Source organism: Rhinolophus sinicus, chromosome 12 (assembly GCF_057876585.1).
Source record: "Rhinolophus sinicus isolate RSI-liver-muscle chromosome 12, RSI-T2T, whole genome shotgun sequence".
Lineage (NCBI taxonomy): Eukaryota > Metazoa > Chordata > Mammalia > Chiroptera > Rhinolophidae > Rhinolophus > Rhinolophus sinicus.
In genome coordinates, this window is record NC_142512.1 from 40,379,283 (window position 1) to 40,402,250 (window position 22,968).

Here is a 22,968-nt window from a genome sequence, read left to right on the forward strand (position 1 = left end):
CATCCAGTAGTGGAGCACGTATCTGAACAAAGAACATGAATTTCTCAAATCCACAGCCAAGAATCTGCCCCCGACCTACCTTCTGCTCTCAGTAAGCTGCTTGTCACTGTTGTGGGCAGTCCTCCCTCATAACAGGTCTGTCACTACATGTGTGGGGACTGTGTGTGAATGGAATAGAGGTGCAGTGAACTCTATTGACTCACTTCTGGGTTCAAATCTCAGCTCTGCCATTTGCTGGTTGTGTGATCTGAGCCTCAGTCCCCTCATCTCTATGTCTGTAAAATGGGGGTGATTCATAACAGTTCCTAAATCATAAGCACATTGTGAGGACTGGATGAGCTGATCTATAGAAACACTCCTCAGTGTCCTATAAAAGTCAGCTGTCATTAATCCGTGGTGTGTCTGTTTTGCAGCTTGTGAGTGGAGTCACCTGGTCTGTCACCCTGCATGTCTGTCATGGTGTACCTGGGTCACTGTGAATGTCTCTGCTACCCAATCATTTGCTTAGGTGAATCTGTCGCTCACTGTGTGCACGTCACAGTGTATGTGTATCACAATGTGAGTGTCGCTGTGCCCATATCATGGAATGAGACTGTCATTGAACACTGAGACTCACCATGTGTTATGGGTTGTATTATGTCCACCCCCACCCCCAAATCATATGTTTAAATCCTAACCCCCAGCACTTCAGAATATGAAATACAACCTTGTTTGGAAATAGAGTCACTGCAGATATTATTAGGTTAAGACGAGGCTATACTGGAGTAGGGTGGCCCCTAATCCAATATGACTGGTGTTCTTATAAAAGGGGAAATTTGGACACAGTCATGCACACAGTGAGAACGTCATGTGAAGATGAAGGTAGAGACCGGGGTGAAGCTCCTACAGGCCAAAGAATGCCCAAGGTTGACAGCAAATGACCCAAAGCTAGGGGAGAGGCATGGAACAGATTTCCTCACCGCCCTCAGAAGCAACCCACCCTGACGATACCTTACTTAGCTTGGACTTTTAGCCTCCAGAACTGTGAGACAATAAACATCTATTGTTTAGACTACCTGGTTTGTAGTACTTTGTTATGGAAACCTTAGAAAACTAATACACCATGGGTCAGACCCTCATGTGCTCACAGGTGCCTGATGATTTGAGGGCGGACACTGCAGGGTGGTGTGGCTGGGCTGCAGTACCAGAGGGAGCGTCCAGGTGGCGCAGAGAGCACCTAGCAGGAAGCTCAGAGGTGGAACTCAGTACCCCTCCAGGCAGGGCAGACCCTACTCCTCCACACTCCTGGGGCAACTGGGCTGCCCCTCTGAGCCGTGCCAAGCTCCTGGGTCCCATATCTGGAGCCCAGGGCATAGCTCTGCCCACAGAGGCCACACTGGAAGGTCACTCCCATCACCTTGTGAGAAGCTCCCCCGTCCCCCAGGCTGCACTGAGACCCCACCAACATTCTGCACCCTCTCACTTGTAGATGGAGGTTATTATAGCTATTCTTCTGCCTTTATAATTCTTCCCCCACCTTCCCAACAGGAAGAAGGGTCAGGAAAAGTACCAGGTACCAGTGTCAGAGGTGGGGGTCCAACTGGCCAGGGGTGTGTCAGGAGAATGAGAATTTTCTGGCTATGCCAAGGGAGCTGCCTGCCCCGCCAGCAAGAGGAAAGGGTTTTTTTTTAAATCTCAGTGTAATTTATGACAGGCAAACCGAGGACAGGGCCCAAAAGAGCCGACAAATATCTGCCAGAGGGCTAATTAAACCGCTGTGATATACAGCCTTTGGGCTCACAGGGCCCTCCCGGATTCCCGGGCTAATTGTGTCCCCCCAGCCAGGCTGCTGGGCCTGCCACAGCCTGCCCTGCCTGACCCAGCCCTCCCAGCTGTCCCCTCAGGAGTTATACCACTCCAGCTAAGCTAGGGCTCCCACCCAGAACATTTGGAGGGGTAGGCAGTTTTCAGGGCACACAAATGGCTATTTAACTCCTGCTGTGAGCACCAGCAGGTCAACAACCCCTGCACTGGCCCCTGTTCAGAACCAGCGTGACTCACCCTCGCTGGACCTGCACTTGGACAGGACCCGGTCCACATGTTCTCATTAACTGAAGAGGAAATTGAGTCCCAGAACAGCAGAGTGGACTTTCTTCAAAATACATGAAAAGACAGTGCAAGAGCTGCTTCTAGAAGCTTCCCTGCCTTCCTCTCTACCAGCCAGATGCCCAGGCCACCTCTTCTGTATAATGACAACCACGTTGTTGAGAGCTTACTGTATGCCAGGTGCTTTACACAGAGGATCGCTTTTAAATTTCACAACAACCTCATGAGGTGGGCACTATTATTAACCTATTACCCCACGTCACAGTTTAGAAAACTGGGCTCTGAGAGGTTTCACTGACTCAAACCTACACTTGTCTGACCCTGGAGCCCAAGTCTTTAACCACTTACTGCCCTATCCACTTCTTAAAGACTGCCAAGCCCTGATTTGAACGGCTGGGTGGGGAGGGGAGTTAGGGATTCAAAGAAGGGCTCCTGGGGAGGCTGGAGGCTGCCCAGCCTCTATCAGGCTGAGGTGCCAGGCAGGGAGGTGCCACACCCTGGTCAGGAAGAGTGGAGCCAGACTCAGAAGGTTGGGAGGAAGGGGTGTGAAGAAGGGGAGAAGAACTAAACTTAACTTGAGAAAAGACCAAGTAAAAGCACAGCAAAAGAGTGTGCATGTGTTCTGGTGTCTCTGTCTGTCTGTGACTTACACAGGAGCAAGGGGTAAATCTCTCTCTGTTCTCACCTTCCCTGAGAGATGGGCTGAGGCTGCAGCAGGGAGGGTCGGGGGTTGGATGACAGGAAAGAGTTACCCACTTGAAGGCAGGGGAGCTGGGGAGCTGATGGAGGTTCTCTGATGGAGGCCAGCGTTGCTGCCTGCCTCCTGTCTGTCTGTATGTCCTCCATATGGAGCTGGAGGGGCTTGGGGGTGGAGGGAGCACTCGGGCAGGGTCCCATCTCTACCACTTCTTCCTGAGTGACAATAGACTTCAGGGCCAGGTGTCAGTGGGACCCTCAGACACTGGCATTCTCTGCCTGCCTATCCAAAGAAGGTTGGATAGAAAGAAGGTTGGAGGCCATAAAATGCAGAGCCAGAGTTGTTTCAGCTGCAGCCTAGGGAAGGGGATCCTTAGGAAAGAGCTGCTTTTGCCAAAAGGTTAACAGGAGAGGAAGGTTCTCTGCTTGTCCCCAACCTCTGGACAGGCATGAAGGGCTCCTTCACCAAACCTTTAATGAGCACAGTTACACTCTAGCATTTTCCCCCACATCTGCCAACATTTACCCTCCTGTCTCCCCCAGCCAGGTCCTAGATCTTGCCTCTGAGAAGGGAGCCTGGCTGGCTGGCCAAGCTTGGGCCAGTCCCTGCCACTCTGGGCTTTAGTTCCTGTCTTTAAAGAGAGAGGGTTGAGCTAATCTCTTAGGTCCCTTGCAGGCAGTGTGGCAGTGGCAACACAGAGCAGCTGCCTCTAAGGTGGGGGTTGGGGGAGACCGGCAGGGTGGGTCTGGGAAAGAACTGCCAGGTGGTGAGTGCCCATTGCCTTTTGTACACTGTAGAAACATTGCCTCCATTAAACCTCCTAACAACCCTGGGAGGCTTTACAAATAAGGAAACTGAGGCTCAGAGTCGAAAAGAGAGGCAGGTGATAGGGCCAGTTCTCTCCCACCCTATTTTTCAGGGACAGGGGGTGCAGACATTGGAGGACCCCATCACTGTCACTTAGAGGGTCATAAGAAGGAGTGTGGGATTCCACTCTCCCCATTGACCCAGCTGCAGAGAGAAGTGTTTGGAAGAAGAGAGACCTTCTCTGTTCCTGTCCTGGCTGCTCCCTCAATGCCCCTGAGGAGCCACCACTGAGCATTTTGTTCCCTCTTTCCTGCCACCTCCTCTCTCCCAAGACTGATACCTTCCTAGGGTGAAGAAACAATCCACTTTACTGTGTGGCCACCACAGAGTGGCACCCACCCCAACCATACTGTGGGCCCAGAGAGCTGGGGTCACCCAGAGTCACACCCAAAACTCCCCAGAAGAGCCAGAGACCCCCACCTAGAGGATAGGATGGCCTGAGTGGGGCCAGCCATGCCAACCCCCAGCCTAGACATCCCTGCTTTGCCAGAGGAGGATGCCCTGGGCTGAGCAACAGCTGGTCCAGGTGTCAGAGGCCAGGTGGGGGTTCCATCGGGCAAACCAAGGCAGCCATGCCTGTCTGGCTATCCAAAGTGGTAACAGAGGAAGCCTGCCACCTTCCCTGGGGACTGCTGGGTGCTGGGGATTTCAGGAGTGAGCTGGCTAAGAGGTGCTGAAAGTCACCACTCCAGCTCCAAGGAAGGGAGAGAGAGGGTATGGGAGGTGAGGGAGGGTGATGGTTCAGGGATGAGGTCACTGTCCCCAACCACTTCCCCTCCCCCAGTCTGCTGTCCTCACCCCCTATTGTCTGGGTATCCCAGAGGCAAGCCTGACACCCTCAAAGATAGGGGCTTCCTCTCCTAGGCAGTGAGACTCCCTGAAAAGACCCTCAAGCCACCCTCAGGAAGGCAGTCCTTCTTGCTATCTAACCTGCATCTCTCCTTGCAGGGTCCACAGTCACAATACAGAGCGGCTGCTTCTAAGGTGGTGGGTGGGTGGGGTGGTTAGAAAGGGAGTATTAGCCTCAGTACCTCCCTGTTTACCCTATGCTGCCTGGAAAGGCCTAGGAAACCTGACGTTGTACAGGAGGTACCCCATACCCTACACCCCCCTCTTCTGTACACCACCCAGGATCCTGGCACAGCTCAGCCTCATCCGCAGCCTGCTCCACCAGCCCAACGCTCCACGATACTGAGCAGCACCTCCCCCAAACCCCACCCCCTGCTCGTGATAGCCCCAGCAGCAGCACTTCCAAGTTGGGGCTGGGGAATGAATCCTGGAGCCAAAGGGAGGAGGGTTGGGAGGTCCCAGGACTGTTTGGGAGTTGTGGTGGGAGGCAGGCTAGGAGCGTCCAACCTATGCACATGGCTGAAGATGAGACAATCTGCTTGAAGGGGGAGGGGCGGGACAGGAAGGCCTCCAATGACTGTGAATGACCCTGGTAGTGGAGAGGTTTGGCAAGTGTGTTCTTTGCACCCCAAACAAGGCAATAGGAGACCTCACCTACCTCACCCCTTCCATTCTATTCTATCCCAGGGGCTGCTAAGGGTGGGTTGATTTTTGGGTTCTCTAAACTCCTTAGGAAAAAAAAAAAGTGAATGATTAGGTTGAACCCCATCTCCAGAGACTGGTCCTCTCTAGAGGGTGGGGGTCTCACCGGCTGTGCCCTGTGGTCCGCAGCCTCCCTTCCTCTACCGGGAGCTGGAAGTTTCCGGCTAAGTTGTGGTTCTTGTCTCCCCACCTTGCTCACACACAAGGCCGGCCAGGGTCTTGGCTGCTGCCTGCAGCCCTACAGGGTCACCTACAGCCACGCCCGTGCGAGACCCCCTCCGGCGCTCAGTCGGAGCAGCGCGTGGGGCAGGGATGGGGAACACGAGCGCCTACCTGAAGGGAGCTCCCGACCCCAGACGGGCCGCATGCAGCCGCCCGCCGCCCCCGGGGTGATCCTGCTCCGCGGCTCCCGGAGGTGCCCGGCGGGGGAGTCCCGGGCCCGCGCGTCCCGGGACGCGGCCGCCGCGTCTTCCGAGCCCGCCCCTGGGCGGCCCGCACGGAGCAGGTGACAGGAGCCGCGCCGCCCGGAGCCGAGCACAGGCAAGTGGGCCAGCGGAGGGCCTGCGCGGTGTGGCTCCCTGGGGAGGAAAGCGAGGGGACACCCAGGGGCTCTCACTGCGGAAGGACTGGGCCCATTGGAGAAGCTCTTTTCTACCCCTGGCCGGCCAGGCCTGAGTGCCCTTCAGCTTCCGAGGGGTCCCACAGCTTAGGGAAGGGGACCCCAAGGTGGCTACCTCCCACTGGCCTGTTGTGATCTCCCCCACGCCCTGCAAATTGCCCCTCTTTTAGAGGGAAGCCCAGAGAGAAGGAGGAACTTGACATTCATGGAGCACCTACTGGGTGCCAGGAGGGATCACATTCGATCCCCATAACCACTCGGCCCCACTGGTTTGATCCCCATTTCACAGACTAGGAAATGAAAGACTGGGGCCATTAAGTAACTAATCCAAGTCACACAGGAAGTGAGCACCAAATGGGAGACTCCAGAGGGCTCCTAGGAACCATTTCCGGAGGTCAGGGGAGATAGCCAGCGGGCCTGCTGGGGAAGACTCACCTGTGTGCAGCAGCTGGGGGTCATTTCTGATTTCTCCCAGGAAATCAGTGCCCTCGGGACGGCCCACAATGGGGGTACAGTGACGAAGCATGAAGCCAAGCAGGTGAGGGCAGGAGACAAGGGGTGGTGGCATGGCCTCCTAAGTGTGCTCTGCCATCGTGCTGTTATTGGGAAGGCAGTAACAGTAAGAAAGCGAGTCCCAAAGAAAGGGGACAGAAACGTCTTTTGTATCCAGAGAAGATATATCAGTACTGCTCACCCACCTTGTGCCCAGGGCCGACCTCATGAGGACCAGGTGTTCTAGAGAGGAGGTCCCAAATTGGGGAGCCCCGGCAATGCCTCGCCCACTGCTACCCAGTCTCCCAGCACTTCTTCCTGGTCTGCACACCCACCAGCTCACTCCTATCTTGAGGGCTCTGCCCCTGCAGTTCCCTCCCCTTGACCTTCACAGGGCTGTTTCCTTGTCACTCAGGCCTCAGCTCCAAAGTCATCTCCTCAGAATCCTGTTTCCCCGGCCCAGCCCCTGGTTAATTTCCCTCTTAGCACTTCTGCCAAGGCAAAGACGTAATTCTTTTGCTTGGATCCTTACCTGTCTTCCTCATGAGGGCAGGGCCTTTGTTTCCCAGGGACCCAAAGCACCAGCACAAAGCGTGATGCATACTTAATAGATGCTCAATAAATTGTTGTTGAATGAATGCATGGATTCATTTCCACTCGAGCGGTAAATCCACATTAAATTGTATACTAGAAATGGGTGAATTGTATGGTATGTGACCTGTATCTCAATAAAGCAGTTAGTAAAAATCAATCAATCAATCAATCCAGGGTGGGGATGACAGTCACAGTACACTGTGTCATCCTGCAGTGCACCCATCCTCTAACTTAATCCAGTCCACATTCTGCATCTGTCCATGGACAATTGTAGTTGCTCAGACTTGGAAGGGATCTTAGAGGTCATCCTGTCCTTTTTGTAACTTGTCCCTGACTTTACCCTCTGGCCTCTGCTTGAACATGCCAATGATGGGGAGCTCACCGCCTCTAGAGAAAGCCCACTCCATTGTTGGATAGTTCTCAATGGTAGACATCTCATCACTGTGGGGGGCTGAAAGCTGGTTTCCTATAATGCCACGCACTGATTCTAGATCTGCTCCCCAGTCACTTGGGAAAAGTACACTCCACCTTCTATAGCCAGCTTCTTCCTAAGAGTTCTCCCCTCCCAGCTAAAGAGACCCATTTCTCTCAACTATTCTTTCCCTTCCCCAAGGCCACCTCCTCCAGGAAGGCCCTCCTCTGAGCTCCCAGGACACCTCATATGGGTCACTAGCACTGTACTTATCACACTGTATTGAACTCTCTCCCAAACCCTGCCCTGACCACCCCACTGTACTGAATGGGTTAATTCTGCCCAGTTCCCTTGCAATGGTGACCAACTGACCTGAACTAAGCAACTCAATACAAATTTGTTGACTAAATAGCTTGTAGGTGTTTTATTATTCCAGTCACATCCCCCTAAACTTATTTAAGCTTTCAATGTCCTCCTTAGAACAGAAAAAGGGATAGCATCACCTTCCCCATCCTCAACTTTATCCTTGATTATGCTGTCCCTGAACTTTTCTGCTCTCTTCAGTCACACAGCTGAGGGTCCATGAAACCCCCCAGGTCTATTTTCGTGTGATACGTTGTTGAGTTCAGCCTCCCCATCTAGTCTAGAGAGTGATTCCTTGAACTGTGAGCACCAGACCTTATGTTAAGCTTGCTGGCTCTCCCGTTCTGCCCAGCCTGTTGAAATCATTCAGCAGGACCACAGGTGCCAGCTTAGTGCCACCACAAAGACGTGGCTTCACCTAGATACCTAGGAATAACACTCCTAAACTCCAACCCCACACGCAGGCAAAACACTGCCATTCGTTGTGGGCCATCTACATTCCAGGCCCTTCCCACACCTTTATCAACCCATTTTATCTTTCCAAGAGCTCTGAAAGGCGGTATTCCTCGGAAAAGGGAGGCTCTGAGAGGGTAGTTTACCTGCCCAAGTTCGCACAGCTAGAAAGGGGTGGAGTTGAACCCTATCTGGTTGACTACAAACTCTAGGCTCTCTTTCTTCTATGTCATGGTGCTTCTAAAGGCCTTATCTCAATATGCCCTGTGAATTTTTTCTTATAAAGGTGGGCTGAGAAGGAAGAATAAAGAAAACCTCTTCCTAGTAATGAGAGTTAAAGGTGCCATATGGTGCTGATGCCCCTTGCCCACCTACCACTCATCCAAGGAGGGATTCAGGCCCCTGGCTGTTGCCCTCTTCCTGGCCAGAAAATGACCCTTAGTCTAAATAAAGCTCCCGAGTCTCTAGTTGGGCCACTCAGTTCTCACTGTTGCCCAGTCTCATCCTGTTATCTCCTCTTCCTTTGTTTTGTCTGTGATAAATCCCCAGCCTGGCACACCGAAGGCCACCAGTACAAACTGCTGGGCTTGAGGAATGAACCAACTCTCACTGTGGGTGCAAGAAATGGAATGGGCTGTGTGGGCTGAGGCAAGTTACTTTCCCTCTCTGAACTTCAGTTTCCTTATCTGTAAAATGAGGCAGTTAATACATAAAAAAAATTGCTGAGGGTGATGTGAGATCATCTCTGACATAATATATGCCCAATTAATAACACGAGCATAATGAAGTGTTATAGTCTCCGCTTTAGAAACAGGGAGACTGAGGCTCAGAGAGGGGAAGGGACTTTGCAACCCATATTACCAGCTTAGAAGTGGCCTGTACGGAACAGGAGGCCAGGTGAGCCGATCTTAAGGATGTGCCCTCTTCCCTGCCCCAGGGCACCTTCCATAATAGCTGGACCTTTGTGGTAGAAATTATAAATATAATTTCTACTACAAAAAATATGAGATGGTTACATTAATCGTTCACACTAATAACACCAAGGGCCCAGCTGAGGTAAAGCCTGTAGCAAAGGGGCTTAGGCCAGGAGCCAGAGATCCCTGCCTGGCCAGCAGTTTCTAGTCTTCTCATAGCCTGGACTAGGGTGGGATGGCAGCATAATTCTGGGCCCCTGGGGTCCAGGCAGGTGAAAGAAGCCCCAACCTCAAGTTGGCCTGCCCTGCCCATCACGGGTCCTTTCCATTCCCACTGAAAGGGCAGACTCACTAATGGCTTGAATAAGTCCACCGTGCTCCCTCCCCCCTTGGGCCAGCCTTTTGCCTCCTAAAATAGCCCAGAGCTACCATGTGCCCAGGGCGGCTCCTCACCCATTGCAAATCCCCCTGAAATTAAATCCCCATCCTGCCTCAAGCAGGATGGCACCACCTCCTGCCACTGCTGGGCTCCAGGGCTGGCCAGGCTCCCCCCAATGGAAACTGGGACAGTTGTCCTTCACGGTGACCGAGACATAAATCCCCAAATAATGAGACAGGCACTCTAAACACAGAACCAGACACGGTGCTAATTGGTTTACTCTGGGCAGGCATGATGTGGAGACAACGGCAATGGGCCTCGGTTTCCCAGCCAGTCAAATGGGGTAGGGGCATGTGATGACTTCCGGCGTCCCTGCCTGGGCTGATTGTTGGTGCCCTCTAACCAGCCTCACACCCAGACCCCCATATGAGAACAATAACTTCTCAGATATAAAAGCGAAGCTTGGGGTCCCTGGGTCCAGGTCTTGAAACAGGGAGGCACAAATCACCCCTACCATATCTAGAAACACCTTCCTTCCACTAAAGAGAAAAAAGAAAAAACACACCAAACAACCAAACCAAGACTCAGTCCTTCCCAATATGCACGAGGATGGGAGTGAGGATGGGAGCAGGGAAGCCAGGAGGGCCCAGCGCATTCTCCCGCTCCTCATGTGAGGCCGGTAATGGATTCTTGGACAAGCCAAAGGTCCTCAGTTTGCAGTAATCAGGATGAGATTATCACATTAAACTTTAAAAGTCTTTGCTCAAAAAGAAACAACAGCAGCTGACACCCTTGACTCCCCAACTTTGCCACCGTCACCCTCTCCTGGACGAACTCCAGACACCAGCCATGCAGAGGCTCCCCCTGCACCGGCCAGAGGCAGGGGGGGATGGACAGGATAACCTCTCCCAGCCAAGCCTGCTTCTGAGTTGTGGTGAGATGGGAGGGGGAGGAGCTAGGGAGAGAGTGAGCGTGTGTCTGCAGGAGGAATTTGAAGGGCCCCATGAGAACTAGAGTAATGTGGAGTCAGAAAACATGCACTTAAATTACAACTCTGACACTAACCTGTGGCTGGGAACATGCCCCTTTTCTCCACACCTCAGTTTTCTCATCTGTGAAATGGGGATAATGATAATCACCCCAGGCTGACAGCTGAGAAGATTAAATAAGATAACATACAGAAAATACCCTGCAAGCTGTACAGAGCCATTGTGATGTGAGGAATGACGTTAGATACATACAGTAGGAAGAACACTGATAAGACTGCAGTAAGAACTTCCTCTCAGCTGTGCATTGGAAACTAATGGGGCAAAAAGAAAAGGAAGACAAATGGGCCTGGAACCCCAAAAATCTCACCAATGATCCCCTCTCCCACCCAGCGTGTCCATCCTATGCCCGGACTAAATTGCTCCCTTCCTGCCCATCGTCTTGCCTCCAATGCTGCCAGCCTGTCCTCAATCTTTCTTGGCCCAGAGCTGTATCCAACTTGTGTTTGTTGCCAGTGCAATGGAAATTATTTCAACCTCCTCACCCAGCTTGGCAGAGCTGCTTGGGTTGTGTAGGAGAGGCTGGAGCTACAGGACAGGAGGCTGGGAACCGGGGTGCCCACAGCAGGAGTGGCCCTCTCCTCAGAATATTAGCTGCAGTAGCAGCAGTCTAGAAGGCAGTCAGCTTACTGGGGGGACTTCCCCACACAGCCCCACGGAAGGGATGGGAAAGGCTGAGGGCCCAGGGGTCCTCGCTGGGACTTTGGCTATCTTCCCTCTTACTTAAAGAGCTGCATTCAGAAGAGGCTGGGAGAGGCCCTGACTACCAGCCAGGATCAACCCTGTGGAAATTAAGATCTTTGAGTCTCCCTGACCCACCTTTCATTTCCTGATGCTTTCATTTAGTTTGTTCAAGAGAATCCTCCCACCATTGCCCACTCCACCAGACCTTGGGGTCCTTTCCCCTTCCTCAGTATGAGAAACTGAACCTAAACCCATCCTAACCTCAGAAAGATGGAGGCAGGGGGTGGCTGAGGATGACCCTGAGAATCCAGGGTCACCCAGGGCATGAAGGAGGGGCAAGCCTCCAAGCCCACTGGCTGAGGGAGACGGTGGGGTGGCCAAGGTCCCCTTTGCTGGCCAGGGAGCAGCTGCCGACCACATCAAGGAGTCTTCCTCTCAAATTGGTCCAGCGAGTGGAAGCACACAGCAGTTGCAGGCCATGAAGGAGGTCTTTCAAAACCAACTGAAAGGTTCCAAGAAATGCCCCAAGGATGGCCCACGCCCCCTAGGCCCTCTGTCCAGCTTCCAGGCTCCCGGCTGCTTCCGACAGCAGGGCTGCTCCAGAACCTTGGCTGAGAGGCAGCTTGGGGCTCAGGACCCAGCCAGGGTTCTGGAGCCATCAGACTTTGGGCAAGTTGCTTCACCTCTCTGATCTGTAAAACAGGCCCAATACTATTAATATCTACCTCATAGGTTTGTTAGGAGAATTAAGAGATGATATAGGGAGAGTGTCTGCCTTTGTGGCTGGCACACAGTAGAGGCTCAGTAAAATCACTGAATAAACATTTGTTGAACACCTACTATCTGCCAGGCCCTCCATCCTATGCCCGGGGATCCAGCAGTGAAGAGCGGTCCTGAGGAGCCCTCAGGAAGCCTGCAGTCTAGGAGCGATAGGCACACTAATAAGGGATAAACACACAAGGTCAGAGAGGATGAGTGAGCAGGGGACAGTTCAGCCTAAACCTGGTTAATATGAAGGACAGGCCTGCCTGAGGGTCCTCAACCATGGCGGCTCACTGGAATCGCCTGGCCACTTGGAAAACTTCTGATGCCTGGACCCCTACCCAGGGATTCTGCTGGGGTTGGTCCCGCGTGCAGCTTGGGCACGGGGGCTTTTAAATTCTGCCCAGGTGATTCCGATGTGCACCCAAGGGTGAGAACCCCGCGCCCTGCAGTACTTCCAAGTGTTGGCCACATGAGCAGCACCTGGGCTTGTCAGGCATCCTGGGCTGGGCCCCAACCCCGGCGGTTCCGATTCTGGGTGGGGAGAGGCCCAGCGTCTGCCTTTTTAACAAGTGCCCAGGGGATTCTGAAGCGTAGACAGGCCTAGAGATGTGTGTAAGTGAGCACATCCCAGCCACTCCCACGGAGACCACCTGCTGCTTCAGTACAACTATCCCCCCTTCTCACCCTCAGCCCGAGAGGCCCCGCCTCCTTTCTCAGCCCATCAAGTCCTGCACAGGCGCCTAAGCTTAATCCTGAAACCTGAGGGTCCCCACCTTGGACTGTTTCCCCACCACCCTCAGCCCCTTGGCTGAGTCCCCCTGCCATTCAGTTCCATGTCCACGCTGCGTGTCTGCCGAGACCCTGAGCTCCCTGGGGTGGAGCTGGCTCCTCCAAGTATGTGGCACCCAGCCTGGCACCCCACAGAGGACTGGTCCTTGCTGAAGGAATACCAAATCTGCCCCAGCCTTCCCTGGCACAGCTGCCACACCTGGGCCACAGATGCCAGGATTGTGACCGACTTCTCCAGAGATCCCTGCTCCACCCTCTTCTCCTGCCCTGGGTCTCTGGTCCTGGGACTCCTCCAGTGGAGTCTGACTCTTCTCCCTCCCACTGCACTCTTAGCCCTGCCCTAGGGCTCAGGCCCTGGGACGCGAGACATTGCAGTTATGTTCCCATTGCACAGAGCCGTCCCTCATACCCCTGCATCCCAGCTGGAGAGTCAGGTCCCACCCCCACCTCAGAAGCCTGGCCTAAGGGATGCCCACCCCTTCCTTAAGAGACGCACCGTGGGGCATACTGCCCCAGTTCAAATCCTACCTCTGCCACTTCCTGTGTGACCTTGGCCACCTCTGTGCCTCAGTTTCCCCATCTGTAAAATAAGGATAAATCGTACCTCTTTTAGAGGGTCATTACTGGGGTTAAATGAATCAATATTTGTAACGTGTTTAACAAACAAGCACAAGGTAATCACTATGTGGTTGGTAAATAATGTTTAAAAATATGGGATTCTAGGAAGGTGATGCTTTAGTCAGTCAACCAAGGAGGTCCAGACAATGCACCAGGTCTGGGAGGCTGGGATTAGACTCCATTTCACAGGTGAGGAGACTGAGGGTCCAGCAGAGGAAGTAACTTGTCCCAGATGACACTCAAACCTCGGGTCTGTGTCATTTTAAGCTTTCTCTCTTCAGGTAGCCCCAGGCCCAGCTCCCTCACTCCTCAGGCGCCTGGCCTGGCCTAGATGGGCTCTGTGCCCCGCACGCACCGACAGAGGCCTCTTTGTACCCTGCCTAGGGTCACACCCTGAGCTTGGAGCCAGGGGCCGGACAAGCACCCTGTGTCTGGGTCTGTTTCACCGCCAGCTCTGCGGCCACTCTGGCTGCTCCAGCCACGTGCTCTGGATGGGCGGATCCAAGGGCCATACCCCCTAGGCCTTCCAGGTCCCCCCTGTCCCCCCCCGTCCCCCCCCTCGAACCTCGGCTGGGCATCCCTGACTCTCCCTTGGCTGCATTCAGTCAGGAGACAGACCGGGAGGGAGCCCCAAGGAAAACACCCCAGTTCATGGTCTCCACCCTGTGCAAACTCCAGGGGCCAGGCTCTGAGGTGTTTGGGGCCTTGGAGGAAGGGAGAGGCAGGAGCTGAGGGTGTGGGGAATGACATCGACGTCACTCTGGGCACGTGGGAAGGGCTGTGCTGGGATCCTGGGGAGTGGGACAGTCATTACCCTGCCCTTTCTACCTCCTTCATCTTTCTTCAATCTGTTCACTTCTCTTGACCACCTGGATTGGCATAACGGCCTCCCCAGTGTCCTCCCTGCCTCCACTTCTCCACGTCCTGCCCTCCCAGTCTGCTCCCCACATGGCCAGGAGTCTTTCAAAAAGGCACATCTTATCGTGTCACTCTCCTGCCTACAACCTCCAAAACCTTCTCCTCTCCTTTAAGAGAATTTTTACTCCAGCCTGGAAGATCTGACCCCTATGTACCTCCCCCAAACCCTAAGATTATTATTACTGGTAAAAGTAACACTGATGCTAGTTAGAACCAGATACAAGAAAATTTGTTATTGACTAAAATGGACAGAAGAATCCAATTTTGACCACAAGTCTTTTTTTTTAATTTAAATCTTCCAAAATTGGAGAGTTTACCCCATAAATTGCACAATAGCAGAGACTGCGGTCAGGAGCCTTTGATCGATGCCAAATTGATCGATGAATCAAATCTTGGCAGCAAAATTTATACAGAATTGATGCCAGTGAACATAATTCCCGTAAAATTAAAATGGAATGAAAAAACAAGTGGAAATCTGTTTAACTGTACCATAGAGAAAAAAAAATGAAAAATCTGATCAAGAAATTAAGTTGGACGAATAGCGTTCAAAGTGGAAAATACTTTCTAAAAAAGTCTCCAGTGTTGGTATGTTTGGTTTAAAATGTTTGCATTCAAAACATCCTTGGGGTCAAAATGTCCAGGTCAACATATCCTGTGCTCCTCTGATCTGTTTTTGTACCACTCCCTACCTTGCTGCTGATACTCCAGCCACACTGGGCTCTTTCTCTCCCTGGAGCACAGTATGCTCTCCTCTAGAAACTGTTCTTTCTGCCTGGATCACTCTTTTCCTCCTGGGTCCTACCTCCCCTTCTCAGGGCTGATGCTGAAATATCACCTCCTGAGAAACCTTCCCTCCCTGCCCTCCTTAAGGTAGATTTCCTTCTTGCCTCCTTGTAGTGTTTCTTATTCACCTTATTCCTCCTTGAAATCCCAGAGCAGGTCCTAGCAAGTATAACACACAGTAGGTGCTTAATAAACATTTGTTGAAAGAATGAATAAATCAGTATCACTGGGGTAAGGGGCAGGGGAATGGGTTGGGGTTTACAAGGGCCTCTGAGAGAGAAAAGGGAAAGTCTTCTACCTCTATCCCCCCCTTACTCATGACGGTAAGTTCCGGAGAAGCCCATGTCAGCAGGAGAGAAAAGAGGAGATAGTACCAGTCCTGCTTCATTTCTGCCGCTTGCCCAGCTTCCCAAGGTCTAGACCCATGTGCCAATGGGCCAGCTGCCCCCAGCTGGGCTGCACCCCCCTCCCCCCCAGCCTGGCTCCCACATCTGGCTGCGGGCCAGGCTATTTGGGGAAACTTCCTTATCCCCTCTCTGGCCTCTCTGCCCCCACACCTCATCCTGCAGCCCGGGAATAGCTGTCCCCAGCCTCAACCTAGGGACAATCTCATTCCCAATTCGCACCCAGATGGTTGAAACCATCTCTAAAAGCTTCTCGTGTCCCTCTCCCCTCAGGAAGCTGCTAACTAGGACAGCAGATCTCAGAACGAGGTCACAGAATGCTACCTGCTCCTACACTCTCTTCCCAACTGGAGACACAAGTGGGCCCAGTGAAGATGGAGGGGGAGATGCAAGGAGAGCCGAGAAATGGCTGCAGCCTGGAGTTCTTTTTGCCCAAGGAGCAGTTCTGGCTTGGTCTGGGGAGGAAGCCTGGCTGTGGGGAGTGAGGAGACCGGGGTTCGAGTCCAGTCTCTGCCTGAATGGAGATTTTGTCACCTCTCCAGGTGCTCACGGGGCGGGATGAGACAGTTCTGTATATAGTAAGTACAGCACCATACAAAATCCAGGGATGGAAAAACCCTTGAGGTACCAGAGTGATCGTTCTGGAATGGATCCTGGGAGGGGCCCAAACTCATGAGGGAATTATTCCTCTGCTGAAGTCTCACTCTATCACTGGTTCAAGCCTCAGTCAATGAGAGAGGTAGGCAGACTTCACCCACATGCTGAAGGCCACACGCCATGTGTTCCTCTCTGGGACCCCCCCAGAGAACCCAAGGAAGGGTTCCAGTTCCCAGCACCTTCCCCTGGCATTGTCCGTCCCCTAGGTGAGGGACAAGGTGGGTGTGTGCAGAGGTGTGTCTTGTACCTCCCTGTCCTGCCTGTCCAGTGGGAGGGGTGCAGCTGGCCTCAGATGTAGGAATTGACAGACCTGAGATCAGGAGAGGAGTAAAGTCTGGGGCCTGAGGATGTAGGAGAGGCATGTGGGAGCTTGAGGTAGGGCCGTGGGGGCAGTGGGAGCATGGTGGGGCCAGCCTGGCATCTTGCCTGGGCATCTGACGTGGGGAGAAGTATCAGTGGAGTCGGTCTTCACCCCACCCAAAAACCTTAGTCAAATAAACAAACAGCCAACACAGCCGCTCCTGTACAAGAAGCCATGGCAGCAAGGAGAGGCCTGCCGAGGTGGAGAGGCCAGGAGAGAGGGCAGGGAGGCTGTTTGAACAGGCCCCACGGCCCAGGGGCAGTTGGCGGAAATGTTTGGAACAGGGTGGGGAGCACAGTGGTGGTTTGGAGCAGGAAGCTGGGGCTTGGGGTGGGTGCGTTGAGCTTGGCTGCTTCGAGGAAAAAGAAAAGTGTCAATTCAGCCCCACTCTGGTTAATGCCTCTTCTGAGGGGAACTTCAAGTCCCCAACACCTTTTCCCTCGGCTCAAAGTCAATCAGAACAACCAAACAGACAGGGGGCTCTCTCCCTCATCATCCTGAACCCTCAGCCCTATGCCCCTGGGCCTTGTCACTAAATAACATTTCAGAGTCTGGAGCCAAAGCCCCCAAGATCTTAAATTCTCAGCAGAGGAGCTGGGGGAGATGGGCCAACATCTGTCCTCTCCAGAGCCTGATATCCTCCCCCACTCTTTGCCTGGCACTGGAGGGACCCAGAGTGATGGCAAGCCCCTTTCCCAGATGCTTTGCCATCTTCTTCTACACTCAGAGACATCTGACTGTCCTGTTCCCCTGGGACACTTCACAAGAGTAAGACAGGGAGAGAACAGAGAGACACACACAGACTTAGAGACAGAGATGGAGAGAGGTAAAGACAGACACAGACACAGAAAGACAGACTAGAGAGATGCCACGCAATCAGAGACAGAGCTGAGACACAGGAGAGAGATGGAGAGTAAGGAAGTTGTGTGTGTGTGTGTGTGTGTGTGTGTGTGTGTGTGTGTCTTTCAGAGACAGAAGGGCAGAGACACACACAGAGATTGCGAGAGAGAGAGAGAGAGAGAAAGAGACAGAGAGATTGAGAAAGACAAAAGACAGAGATACACATACAGAGAAAAAGGAAGAGGAAAACAGAAAGACAGAAAGACACATAGAAAGAGAGAGACTGAGAGGCAGGGAGAGAGGAGAGACAGAAAATAACTGGCATAGGAGCAGGGGAAGGACAAAGCAGAGAGCAAGCAGGAGACACACTTGCAGGTTGAGGGGCAGAAGGAGGCTCACAGAACTACACAGGGTCAGATAGACTGAGAGGGACTCAGGACCCGGAGACACCCCCTGCGAGACTTGGGGGAGCAGAGGTGCAGAACATTGAGCTGGGTGCGGTTTGTTGAGAGTCCCAGGAGGGCAGCACTGCTGCCTCCTGCCCCCAACACTGAACACTGCAGGCGTCTGGCCCCTGGCCACTGGAGCTGGTGGGTCACCCAAGGTGAATGAAAAGTCACTGAGGGGGAGAGTGAGACTGGGACGGTGGTGAAGGCTCAGGGGTCTGCAAAGCACATGTGTCAGGTTGCATCTACAGCGGGGTCCACTCCCAAGATTGCACTTAACGCGGTGTTTCGGAGTGTGTGACTCTGTACGGAGACATCTGTGAGTTAGTGTAGGTGGCATGTGTGCCTGGGTGTGTGAATATCTGCATGTGAATGTGTGCGTGTGTGAGTGCATGTGTGAATGTGTGTGTCCAGTTTCACCAAGCACTTCACAGCACTAATGAGGCCAAGATGGCAGGTTTGATTCTCAGACAGCCCAGTCAGAACTGCGTGAGTCAGAGATGGGCACAAAAAGGCCGCACGTCTCTCTTCTGAACAGATGGCCTGTCCAGGTGCCACAGGGTCCTCAAGTACAGTTGCAACCAATGTGAGAGAGACTGAGAAAGACAGAGACACAGACACAGATACACATTCCCACCAGGGATGACTCTCACCGCTTGGCCAGCTGGCCCCCACACTCTTTCCCATCCAAGGCCCAGGATGCAAACTTACAGGAGGACCCACATGACAGACACATGGCCCCCTGCCTGGCTGCAGGCATAGCTCCCTCTGAGAAGGGCAGCTGGAGGGATGGTGGGGGCCAGCCCTGATCTTTCCTCAGTATGGCTTCCGTCCTTCTTGCTGCTGTGGTCCCATTTAGCACCCTCCTTGCTCCTTGGCTCCAGTGAGTGCCTGCACCCTCCCCACCCTTAAGGACATAAGCAACCTCGCTCCTCATCCTTTCTCTGTAAGCATCACAGGACATTTTTTAAAACTGTCCCAATTCTGGGTGGAGAATGAGGTCAGGAGGCCCAAGGGGGGGACTGCTTGTTGGTGACAGCTGACAGTCTTCATTTCACCTTGAAACTCTTTCCTGGTGGTGGTGGGGGGCATGTCCTAAGCCCAGTTTTACAGGGGCACTACTATACTGGGGGACAGACAGCAGAAAGGGAATTCACCAAATAGCAGAGTTGGTCACAGGTTCTGCCAAGCCCACCCCTAACATTTGCACGGCCTGGGGCAAGAGGAGAAATGGGGTCCACATATGCATGTTTAAATATTTAAAAGTTTTATATCAAGCTAACAAACTTAATTAAAATATATTGTAATCTCCCACCTTGATAAATACACGTTCATAATGACCTAGAAGATCTGGTTCCAATTTAGACTCCTCTGACTCCTGAGAGTTTTGTAGGACAACATTATGGAGGGAGAGACAGCTCCGCTCCCACCCTCGCCCCAGCCAGCACCCCCTTCCTACTGCCAGCTCCTTCTGCACCACAAGGGACTCATACGCATGTAGGTGGACACCCAGCCTCACCTCCTAGTTCCATCTTCATGCCCTGCAAACAGCTGTCCCTTAGCCATCTCAGTTGTCCCTCGGGTCTAGGGTGCACAGCTCGTGGCATAACCTGTCCTGTGGAGAACAGGCTCACAGCAGAGGCTTGCATGAGCTGGGAACAAGCTGGCGGCCATCTAGGCAGGGGCCTGCAGCGTCACAGGTGTGGGGATGTGGTCTTGCTGGGGATGAACAGGCTCTTCCCCTTGGGCCCTGCTGATGCCTCCTCTCACGGGGCGGGAGACGGCCAGAGCGGTGCCAGAGCAGAGCCCTTGAAAGCGCCCAGCTAGTGCTGGACACCCCTGCCCTTGCCCAGATTTAAGGGTGCTTACTAGATCCAGCCTTCCCCAGCGGCCTCCAGAGCTCAGGCCAGGAACTGAAGCTGTCATTCCATTGGAGGGCAGCTTGGACGATCCCCAAACAGGACTTTCAGTCACTTACATTATTTATCTTCCTGGAAAAATTTAGTGCAGCTCGATCCCAACTTGTGGATTTCTGGAGGTGGGGAGGGCGGGAAGGTGATGACAACGGGGCATTTTTTTCGGTTGGGTCTCTAAGCCAGTTTGTTCTCCTGAGGCATCGTCCCAAGTGGGCTCCTGCTGCCACAGGTCCCTGCCCTACGGTCCCTCTCCTCACCCTGGAGACAAAAACAGGGTGATTAAGAGATGAGGAGGTGCGGGGTCCTGGGCAGACCATATAGGTTCAGCAGAGAGCCAGGGACCAGCAGGGAGCACGGGCTGGTGGGGTGATGATGGTGAAGGGCATTGCTCTCTCTGGCCAAGTTTTAAAAAAAACTTCTAACCCCACCCCCACCCCCTGCAGATCGGCTTTGCTGTCCTACACATGAGGGGACACTTACACTTGTTGAGCCCTCACCAGGCGCCAGGCACTGTGCTAAGCGCTCTATTGCGTATTTTCATTTAATCCTTGCTGCCACCCTATGAGGTGAGTTCTATTATTATCCCCATTTTACAGGTGGGAAGTGAACTCAAAGAGGTTAAGTAACTTGCCCAAGGTCACACAGTAGGTAGAGGTGATAGAACTCAAGTCTAACTGACCCCAAAGCCCCCACTCTTTCTACTGTAGCACATTGCCTTCCAGAAGCAAGAAACTGGCACAGAAGCAGAAGGGATGAAGGTCAGAGATGAGAAAGAATTTCCTGACGATAGTGTATATGATAGGAGACAATGGAATGGGGAAATTAAACAGACACAGGAGGCCCTCCCACCTGAGTTTGGATGTTGGTCTGTCCGTAGGTTTGTGACGAGCTAGGCGGGCCGTGGGGCCCTGGCTGGATCCATGGCAGAATTCTGACCTACTTCCATCCTATAATCTGGGCTCCTCTGCTGTACGCTAACCCAGCACCAAGGCCCAAAGTCTAACTCTTCTTTGTGTCTCAGAGCTCTAAGCATCACATCTGAGCTTTCAGCCCTGGAACTCCTCTTCCAGGAAGCCTTCCTTGAGGTTCGGGGAGGCAGGAACCCTTTCCTACAGCCCAAATCCCAACACGGAGAGTGCAATTGCGCCCTATGTCTACAATAAGGGCCACTTCTGTGATCAGCTCTCCCTCGTGGCTCTGGAACATGGACACAGAAAAGGTCTGCTCAGTCCCCAGGACTCTGGGCTCCCCAGGCAATCTGTGCGACCCCTGCTCCCTGCTCCCTAATTCCCATAACCCTTGTAATCTGTACCACAGTGCAAATAAATGATGCACGTGCCCTGGGGCTCATCAGAAAACCCAGGCCGCAGCTCAGCTACGCAGTGGATCTTACCTTATTTGCACATAGAACAATAGCCGTTTGGGTTACCCCGTCACTAAGGGGCATTGGGGCAGGTAGGATGCTGCTGGGGCATGCTAGTCAATGAGGGTCCATACTTGGAGCCCTGCAGTCACTACCCCCAGCCTGTTCTCTCCCAGAAAACTGTGTGCTTAATGCCCAGCTCTGCCTTTTTTCATCCCTTGGAGCCCACCTCGGCATCAGGGATAACCAGCCAGGATCCTCTAAACTTCCCCCCGAGTTTAGTCCCATCCGCTAGATGCCCAGGTTCCATGCGCAGAACCAATAGGGATATCCTCACTGCCTCTTGGGGTCCCCCAGTTTTGAGACGAGGGTACAGGACAGGTGGAAGGGGCTGCCTTGCTCTCCTGCGCTGCCCTCGAGGTCCTCAGGGTGGACCAAATCGCGTTGCTGACTTACCTGCGGGGCAGAGACGGAGCCCGCCGCGGCCACCTGCTCTTGCTGCGCTCTAGAGCGCAGCGGCTTTGGGCTGGCCAGGGAGGGGGCGGGGCGGGACCGGGGGGCGGGGCCTGGGAGGGGGTACCGCGGCTGAGCCAGTCCCAGAGTCTCACCCGGGTGGGTGGACCAGCTTATTCAGGTGGGGGAGAAGGGAGGAGCATCCGGGCCACGAGGGAGGTCTAGAGCTCTGGCTTTTCTGAGGACTGGGAAGTTAGGATGCCTGGGTCATGAGGAGCTCATGAAATCCTCTCCTTCAGGAAGCCTTGTCCAGGTGCCCGGAAGGCAGTGGCTCCAAATAAAGACCCCTCACACAAAGAAGAAAGCCAGGGAACCTTCCTTGTCTGAGTTCCCGTTTCCATCTGAGCTCCAGAAAGCTCTCCCAGCCTGGTAAGGTGGGTGTGCGACAGGACATTCCCTCTAAAGTCAGGGTCTCCCATCCAGGAGCTCAGGCCACTGAGGGAACCATTCGGTGCCCAGGTCATCTTTATTCTCAGTCCATCTCATCTCTCTCGCTGCAACACAGCCCCTCCGCCCTCAACGCCAGCTCAGGTCCCTCAGCTGTCACTGTTTAGCCCTGGAATGACAGGTGTCAGGACAACGTGCGTCCAGCCACATTCAAGGCCATTGAGCTTAGCACCCCTAGGCCTCTACCCCCCCTTCTCTGCCCCCAGTCGCTAATTTTATTGACCTGTAAAAGGCACGTTGCTGGCAGGGGCAGTAACAACTGAAGGCAACGTGGGAGCGGTTGGGCAGAAGGGACCCCGGGGAGCCAAGATAGGACAGGAAGGAGAAGGGTGACTCCTGGAGCCAGGGCCATTGGACACTGGAGATTAGGAAGAAGGGGGCCCTGGGAAAGAAGGGTACACTCCCTTTGTGGGGGTTGGGGGGTGGAGGCCAAAAAGCCAAGAACTGGAATTTCATTTCTCAATCAGACAAGAGGTGGACTGAAGAAAGAATATACTGGGGAAGAGAGACAGCATTATTTCCCATATGCCCTGAGGCAGGACCAGGGATGTAGCAGGAGAAGGAGGTTAGATGGCAGGAAGGACTGCCATCCTGCTCTCAAATCTCTGCCTTAGCCCCCTCCCTTCTCCTGAAGGTGACTCCTGCCTGCTGGGCCTCTTACTACAGAAATAGCCCTTTCCCTGAAGAATCAACCCAGATCTTGCCTTTCTTTTTCTTTCTTTCTTTCTTGTTAAAATGAGAACAGAAAATTTAGGCCTTTACAACTTCCCCCACCCCCGTGTCTACACCTCAAATCCTTTTGGCCTCTACCCAGCCCAGGGGAGATAACCTGGGGGTTAGGGAAAGACGGAGAGGGGGGCATTGGGTTTGGACTCTCTTACGGGGTGGAGGGGGCAGGAAGGCCTCATATTTCTGATGGCTCTCAAATTTAGACTTTTGATGCTCCCTCCAAATGAGTTTACATGATAGCCATAAAGAGGGGTGTTAAAAAA

The 22,968-nt window shown here is 53.4% G+C and overlaps 1 protein-coding gene across 7 annotated transcripts in view; it reads right to left on the minus strand.

Annotated features, from left to right (window-relative positions):
* The window catches only part of ZNF385C (zinc finger protein 385C), a 52,315-nt gene that overhangs the window by 28,645 nt on the left and 702 nt on the right, over positions 1–22,968 (minus strand). The window contains exons 1-3 of one of the 7 annotated variants that reach the window (XM_074319726.2): positions 21,473–21,539; positions 19,716–19,911; positions 13,239–13,290 (exon numbers count right to left, since the gene is read on the minus strand). The exons of 1 other annotated variant lie outside the window; for it this stretch is intronic. In XM_074319726.2, the coding sequence (XP_074175827.2) occupies positions 13,239–13,290 (52 nt within the window). In that variant the 5' untranslated portion in view covers positions 19,716–19,911; positions 21,473–21,539. Of the gene's footprint in view, positions 1–6,254; positions 6,411–13,238; positions 13,291–19,715; positions 19,912–21,472; positions 21,562–22,968 lie in introns of those variants that run through there. 5 more of the 7 variants (XM_019747581.3, XM_019747580.3, XM_019747576.3 and 2 more) reach the window with 5 other exon arrangements.